At 43.1% G+C, this 8,197-nt stretch overlaps 2 protein-coding genes across 2 annotated transcripts; both read left to right on the top strand.

The window, feature by feature from the left end:
- The first annotated feature begins 3,535 nt into the window (after positions 1 to 3,535).
- On the top strand, positions 3,536 to 6,610 carry LOC129728988 (uncharacterized). Its single transcript, XM_055687462.1, has 2 exons — positions 3,536 to 5,412; positions 5,560 to 6,610. The coding sequence occupies exons 1-2, from the start codon at positions 3,536 to 3,538 to the stop codon at positions 6,608 to 6,610; spliced, it is 2,928 nt and encodes a 975-aa protein (XP_055543437.1).
- Positions 6,611 to 6,727: 117 nt separating this feature from the next.
- LOC129728989 (uncharacterized) lies at positions 6,728 to 8,197 on the top strand. The gene has a single exon (XM_055687463.1). The coding sequence runs from the start codon at positions 6,728 to 6,730 to the stop codon at positions 8,195 to 8,197; it is 1,470 nt and encodes a 489-aa protein (XP_055543438.1).

Consider the following 8,197-nt stretch of genomic DNA (forward strand, 5'->3'; position numbering starts at 1 on the left):
ACAAAGAAACAAACCAAACCAAAACACAGAAATACGTATGCGCAGAAACAGCAAATCTGAAATACAGACATAAATAAGTAAACAACGCAAGCTAGAAATTCAAACACTGACTACATACTCGTATAACAAAACAGATAAATAAAACCAGAAAGTAGAGTTACGGATTGTATAACAAATTAGTATGACTACGAATCATAAACTTTGAACTTCAAACTCTTTCTAACATTCACTCTTCAATTCATTATAAACATAGCAAATGTTACTTGTTACTGCGACCATACACGACTGTACGAGGCAGTAGCCAGAACTAACACCTAAAACATTTAACAATACCGAAACGTTTTGTACGAATACCAGAAGAACAAAAAAGGCTTAAAACAATGAACAGAATAGGGAACAAAAATTTAAAAAAAAAATAAAATCTAATACAAAATTCAAAAATTCAAATTCTAGAGCCTTAGGAACACAAGAGCAATTTTTTACACTGTAACCAAGAGAAACTTATGAGAATATAACGAATACAGCAATGAATATGATAATAAACAAAACAACCTATTAACAACAAGAAATAGGAAACCAAAAAAAAATAAAGAGCTTGTAAAATAGAAAATTAAAAACAAAGAGTACAAACGGAAAAAAGGAACCCAGTCAACATCATACTGTAAACAAATGAATGAAAATTATCATCAGAGTAGGCAGTGTGACTTTGCACTCGTATCCAAGTGAGTTTTAAAACTTGCTTGCACATTAATTTTCGGTTTGCACGTAAACCCTACTAACAGTGCATTACACTTGAGTTAGATTTGAGTTTGAATCCTGCATAAAAACAATTGCATAATCGAAATGCGATGAAATTCGCGCCGCGTCCGCTTCAACAGTTTGTTACATTGTCCTTTGAAAGCATAGCTTCGATCTAAAAACAAAACTCATCGCGTCACATCATCGCCTGCATCGTTGGATACGTCGTGCACTGCATGCATTGCACGCATTTAAACTCAATCGATCAGAGTGTGCGGTGCAAAAAAACTCAAACTATCGAGAGGAAGAAGATTCAAGTTGGATTCAAATCTGGAAAAGTGTTACTCAGTTCAACTTTGCACGAGTTCATGCCATCACTGATTATCATGAATATATCACAAAAAAATCGAAATCGTATACAATGCTAATGACTTACGATTTTTGGCTTAGAATGAAATGAATCGCTTTTGATCGTATATTATCGTATATTAATACTTATTTCAATAAATTGCATACTATTCTTCCTCATTATGTATATCGCCTCCAAAACAGTACGTATAAGCTATTTTCGTGCATCCAATGCGAGTTTGTTTAATTTATATGAGTAGTATTTCAAACAAAACACGAATATGCGTATGAAAATGTTGTCTAAGGAAATTTTTCATTTTAATTCCAATGACTAAAGCCACGAAAGTTCAAAAAAAGACGCAGATACAAAAAAAAGGTCAGCAAACAAAATAAAACAGTACCGCAACACGAAACAAAACAACTGGAAAAAACCTAAATTAATCCACCTAGCGGTCAGACCCAGCCTTTCTCATTCAAACTTTTATTTGTAAAAATAGAGCGTTCATGTAACGCTTCAATCCTATAAATGTATATTCACTCTTTAGGTTCTAAAATATTGATGTTGTAATCTATACATATAAAAATGCAGTCCGGTTTGTCTGTCTGTTTGATCCATATAGGCTCGAAAACTACCGAACCGATCGACGTGAAAATTTGTATGTAGGGGTTTTTGGTCCCGATAAAGGTTCTTATGATAGTTTGAGACCCCTACCTCTTCTGGAAAGGAGGGGTCAACTAGAAGAAAAAACCAGAGAAATCAACTAAATGGAACCATATTTGGCAGGTAAATGTTTTTAGTGGTAACAAATATGTTCCAAAATCGACCTCAGGCAACATTTTGGATTGTAAGATAGCAACTTCCTGTTTCTGGAAAACAGGCAAAAATGGATGATTTCCACCCAATATAATAATATCCGGATAAAGAAAGATACACAGGAGCCAAATTCCGGTTTCGGAAAAACAGCGGCGAACGACTAAATACCACCCAAAAAAGGGAGTATTTTCGGAATCGTAATGATGCACTGGAGCCACAAATCGATCGATGTGGTTTCTGGAAAACAGCCAGAAATGGCCGAATTCCGTCTAACATAAGTATCTCCGGATCTAGAATGATACACAGCAGCTAAAATCGTTCAAAGACCCTATTTTGGATTCTAGGTTGGCGACTTCCGGTTCCTAGGAAACAGCCGAAAATGATCGAATTACACCCAATGTGGGTGTTTCTTCAACCAGAATGACGCTCAGAGGCCAGAGATTATCTTGAATACCATTTCGAAATCCAAGATGGCGACTTCCGGTTTATGAAAAACAGCCTAAAATAACCAAATACCATCCAATATGAGTATCTCTGGAACCAGAATGATGCAATGAGCTAACAATTGACCTCAGGCACCATTTTGAATCGCTAAACGGCAACTTATAGGAAACAGTCGAAAATGACCAAAAAATACTCAACATGGATATTTCCGTAATCGAGATGATGCATAGAAACCAAACATTGACCCTTGACACCATTTTGAATTTAAAGACGACCACTGTTAGTTTCTGGAAAATAACCAAAATAACTAAATACCTCCCAATATGAGTATTTCTGGTGTCAGATTGATGCCAGAAAAATTGCTGAAAATGACCGAATACCACCCAATATGAATATATTCAGAATTAGGGCGATGTACAGAGGCCAAAAGTCGAGGATGTTGTAATTAAGATAAAACCAATCATTTCAAACGATTTGTCTTTTGACTTTGATCATATCCTATGGCCGATTTGTCGTGCATTTCCAGACTTTAAACACATCGCAAGGAATCAATGAATTTGGGACGTTCAAATAGTACAAAACCACATATAAATTATGTGGAGACCACATATATCAATCAAAGCAGGTATAGTTTTTAATAGCCTTTGAATTCCTTTTCTTTACATAACTTTTGAGCCACATATCAAATTGTTATGAAGTTTGTTATTTGTAAGTTTGAGAGATGACCCGTACGTATGACACTAGTTATGTTCAAATAAGTTGGTGTGACGGAATCGCTGTTGCCTTTTGTAATACAATTGCTTTATTGCCAAATTCTGTATCTCTCCTCATAATTCCAATTTGCGAATTTGTATACCTTTTGTTTAAATTTTTTAGTCTTGCTTCACACTATTCGATCATATAAAAGCCAGTTGTAGGCAATAGAAATATATCAGTTGAATTTATTTCATCAAACGTGCCTCGCGTGTTTTATCGGACCGCGTAAAATCATATGGTCCTTCGAACCGGATTCGCGAAAGTTATCGTCGTGAACCGCATAGTGCCGATCAACCAAGTGTCGCGTGCAATTGGCCTCGTTGCCCGCCAATTCTACGGCCATTTAGTGCTTCTGCCGATCTGAGACACAGTGATAGAAATATTGTCCTTTTGTGGAACGAAAAGTTTCGAAGTGTGAACTACGTGTTTTTCACGATGGAAAAGTTAATCCGCGAACGAAAATCTATCGAGCCACGTATCAAACGTGTGGCCGAAGCAGTGAAAAAACTAGAGACAGAAGCGGCTGAAGAAACCGAAGTGCAAACGGAACTCGAAGTGCTCGGTGAAATTTGGGCTGCATTTTGTACAGTGCACAAAAGAGTGTTGGACGCATGTGACGATGAAGATAAATATGCAGACGCTGTGCAAAATCAGTGCAATTTTGAACGCGCTTACATTGGACTGAAAAATCGCCTTGCGAAAGTGCTAAAAGCGGTGCAGAATCGCGATCGCAGTCAAGAAGAGCGATATCCGCCGCAAAGTGAAATAATTAACCAACTTGCACAGCAGCAAGCAAAGTTACTCCGTATGATGGCGGGTAGAATGGCTGCTGGCGCTAGTGCATCCACTGCTGTTGCTGATAATGCCCACGATCCCATACCGCTGTCCGATCTCAAGCTGCCCCTCATGAAACTTCCTCCCTTCGCTGGGAACTATCTCGAGTGGCAGTCTTTTATCGATTTATTCAAGAGTATGGTTGACTCGAACCCATCGATCAAGGATAGTCAAAAATTGTATTTTCTCAAAACTCATCTCTCTGGAGAGGCTGCAACACTTATCTCCCATCTAAAAATTGAAGATGCAAATTACGCTCCGGCTCTGGCAAAGCTTAAAGCTCGCTACGATAAACCACTCGAGATAGCTCACAAGCACATTGAACGCTTTCTCAACCAACAAGCCATGACGTCACCGTCTGCTCAAGCGTTACGTTCATTGCATGACTTCTCCAACGAGATTGTTCGTGCTCTTCAAGCCATGCAAAGAGAGGATCGTGATACTTGGCTGCTGTTCATCCTCATCGGAAAACTGGATTCCGAAACCAAGCAGCTTTGGTATCAAAAGGTTACTGATATGGAGGAAGCTGGCATCACTCTGAAAGCTTTTCTCGCATTCATCGACTCTCGCAGTTTCGCTCTGCAAGCTGCTCAGCCTACTAGACAACGAACTATTGCTGCTAGTAAGCTTCCAATTAAGCCGCAGTATAAGGGAGCAACCACACTCGTCGCCACCAATACAACATCAAATTGCGACGTTTGTGCCAAATCCTCTCATCCTCTCTACCAGTGCGGTAAGTTCATCCACATGAGCTCAGAGGAAAGACTCGCTGTGGTAAGCTCTCACAGACTGTGCCGCAATTGTCTAAGGAAGCACCCAGGCGAACCTTGCAAATCGGGTAACTGTCGCAAATGTGGTTTACTACACCACACCATATTGCACTTCGCCCTCACCCCTCAAGGTCGCCAAACTCCTTCCGCATCGAATGCTGTTCCCTCAGGTGGTGGTTCGGCCGCCCAATCTTTGATTTCGGCCCTTGATTCCACTACTGAATTCGATGTCTCCAATGTACTACTAGCCACCGTGTCCATTAATGTACTAGACAAACATGGACGCCCCCACACATGTCGCGCTGTTCTGGATTGCGCGTCCCAAATAAGTTTTATCAGCCAGATTTTCTGCAACGAACTTGGCCTCGATTTGTTAGAAGCAGACATGAATTTGGAAGGTATATCATCAACCCCCGCACATGCAGACAAATGTGTGCAAATCATCGTTGAATCGCGATGCACGGACTATCGTACCGCGGTACCTTGCATGGTGCTCAACAAAATCACAAATACTCTACCCATCAAACCAGCGAACACCGACGGTTGGCCCATTCCAGGTTCGATCACCCTGGCCGATCCGCTATTTCATCGCCCCGGTAAGATTAGCGTGCTTCTTGGCATTGAACTTTTCTTCCAGTTACTTGAGCCTGGAAAAATTTCACTGAGCTCTGACGACAGTTTGCCCACTTTACAAAACACTAAGTTAGGGTGGGTGGTTGCTGGTCGATATCGGTATCCCACACCACAAGTGATGACTACTACATGCTTGTTAGCCACCACTGACGACAGCTTGAACCAGCAACTGCAACGATTCTGGGAATAAGAGGAATATGCACCAGTTTCACCTCATCTTAGCGACGAGGAAAAACGCTGCGAGGATCACTTTTACAAGCACACCGTGCGAGACGATGATGGAAAATTTATTGTACGGCTACCGTTTCTGGATTCTTCGAGCCTACTTGGTGATTCGCGTCAAATTGCCGAAAAGCGACTAAGTCACATCGAGCGAAAGTTGCAACGGAACCCTCATCTAAAGCTGGAATACCATGCCTTTCTCCGTGAGTATCTTGAGTCTGGCCATATGACACTCATCGAGAATCCTCCGAACGATGCTATTTATCTCCCGCATCATTGTGTAGTAAAGGAATCGAGCTCCACCACAAAATATCGAGTTGTCTATGATGCTGCAGCGAAGACAACCAGCGGCTTGTCCCTTAACGATATTCTCATGGCTGGCGCGGTACTGCAAGATTCGCTAGTGGACATTCTTCTTCGATTTCGTTTTCCGCTGATTGTTTTTACTGGTGATATCAAGCAAATGTACCGTATGATTAAACTGGCCGATTGCTATTATTTGTGCATTGTTTGGCGGTGGGGCAATAATGAACCTGTGCAGGCCTACCGATTAAACACAGTCACTTATGGGACGAAGAGCGCATCGTACTTGGCGACAAAGTGCCTGCAACAATTATTGGAATCGTACAGACAGCAGTATCCGACAGCGGTTGAGAAGGCAGAAAGGGGCACCTACGTCGACGACGTGTTGTTGGGAGCTGACTCCGAAGAAGAAGCAGTCTTACTACGGCAGCAAGTAACGAAGATATTCGCCTCAGGTGGTTTCCACCTGCGGAAGTGGGCATCAAACAGTGCAGCAGTACTCCAGGACATCCCGGCTGAGGATATAGAAATGCAGCTACCCATCGAACTCAACGACACTCGCACCATCAAGGCTCTTGGCATACACTGGCAGCCGTGCAGCGACGTATTCCTGTTCTCCAGCTCAACGCACAAGATCTTTCAGCCCACAAAGCGGACCATGCTTTCGCAAATTGCCAGCATTTTCGACCCCCTAGGCTTACTAGCCCCGATAGTCATCAAAGCGAAAATGGTCATGCAGCAACTGTAGGAGCTGAAGGTGGACTGGGACGAAACACCCCCGGGTGAGTTGGTTCAAAATTGGTTAGTATTTGTGCAAAGCCTTTCCGATCTGAATTCATTACAGGTACCACGTCGAGTGATTGGCATGCGTCAAACCTCTCGCGTCTATCTGCACGGCTACAGTGATGCATCCGAGCGAGCCATGGGTGCTTGCCTCTACATTCGGGCCATCGGTGGTTGCGGCAATACATCGTCGCACTTGCTGTGTGCGAAATCCAAGACAGTACCGATTGGGAATGGACGAACAACATTACCCCGCTTGGAGTTGTGTGCGGCAGTGACTCTGTCCCGGCTGATAGCGAATGTGATGAAGGCAAACCCTATATATTTCCATGAAGTGCGGGCTTTTTCGGATTCAACTGTTGCACTGGCATGGATTCACGGAGGAGCTTCGAGATGGAAAACATTTGTTGCCAACCGGGTGGCAGAAATCACTACGATCCTACCTGCAATCAATTGGCATCATGTAGATAGACACAGCAACCCAGCCGATGTAATCTCACGTGGTGCTCTGCCAGAGCAATTGATCAACAATTCCCTTTGGTGGCATGGACCAGGCTGGATCAAGTCACTCAACACTGACGAAGTTACACTCACTTGTGCTCTTGACGCCACTCAACAACGACAAGTGGAAAGGGAGCAACGATCGACTGCCGTGGCGTGTTTGGTTGTATACGAAAACCAATTTATCGACGACATGCTAGCCCGATACTACCCAAATTTACAGCTTCTTTTGCGCATCACAGCGCGAATGCTACGTTTCTCCCATCGAGAGCAGAGAGTATCAAATCGCCTTATGCCCCAAGAGATTGAGAATGCCATGGAAGTCTATATACGACACGTGCAGAATCAACATTACCAACAAGAGATCAATCGCCTAGAACGCAAAGGTGAAGTAAATCGTAGCAGCTCTCTTCGCCAGTTAAAGCCTTATCTGGATGAACGACATCTTCTCAGGGTGGGCGGTAGGCTGCAACTTTCAGAGCTAAGTTACAACACGAAGCACCCGATATTGCTGCCGCGCCACTCAATCCTCACCGCACTCATTCTCCATCACGAGCACCACGAACAACTCCACTGTGATCCGCAATCACTGCTGAGTGCTGTACGACGACGGTTTTGGATTGTCGGAGGAACGAGTGCTGCACGCAAGACTTGTCGATCCTGCGTCGAATGTATGCGTGCAAGACCTACACAATTGCATCAGCTGATGGGACAGATTCCTGTAGATCGCCTAGCACCGAATCCCCCCTTCTCTATCACCGGCATTAATTATGCTAAGCCTGTTAATATCATCAATCGGCGTACACGTGGCGCTACATCTAGCAAAGGCTACAAAGCACTTTTCGTGTGCTTTTGCACCCGTGCCGTGCATCTTGAAGCTGTGTCGGACCTCAGTACATCTGCCTTCATTGCTCATTCACCCGTTTTAGCAGCCGATACGGATTGCCGAGCAGAATTCACTCGGACAACGCTATCAACTTTCGGGGAGCAGCCCGAAAGTTCCGTGAATTATACCAACACATCAACGAAATCGAACGGAACGATCAAGTGA

Source organism: Wyeomyia smithii, chromosome 3 (assembly GCF_029784165.1).
Source record: "Wyeomyia smithii strain HCP4-BCI-WySm-NY-G18 chromosome 3, ASM2978416v1, whole genome shotgun sequence".
NCBI classification, from domain to species: Eukaryota; Metazoa; Arthropoda; class Insecta; order Diptera; family Culicidae; genus Wyeomyia; species Wyeomyia smithii.

Coding starts and splice junctions, on each gene's coding strand:
- LOC129728988 (XM_055687462.1), top strand. CDS start 3,536: ATGGAAAAGTTAATCCGCGAACGAAAATCTATCGAGCCACGTATCAAA. Junction 5,413..5,559: donor TTACAAAACACTAAGTTAGG/GTGGGTGGTTGC, acceptor ACCTCATCTTAG/CGACGAGGAAAAACGCTGCG.
- LOC129728989 (XM_055687463.1), top strand. CDS start 6,728: ATGCGTCAAACCTCTCGCGTCTATCTGCACGGCTACAGTGATGCATCC.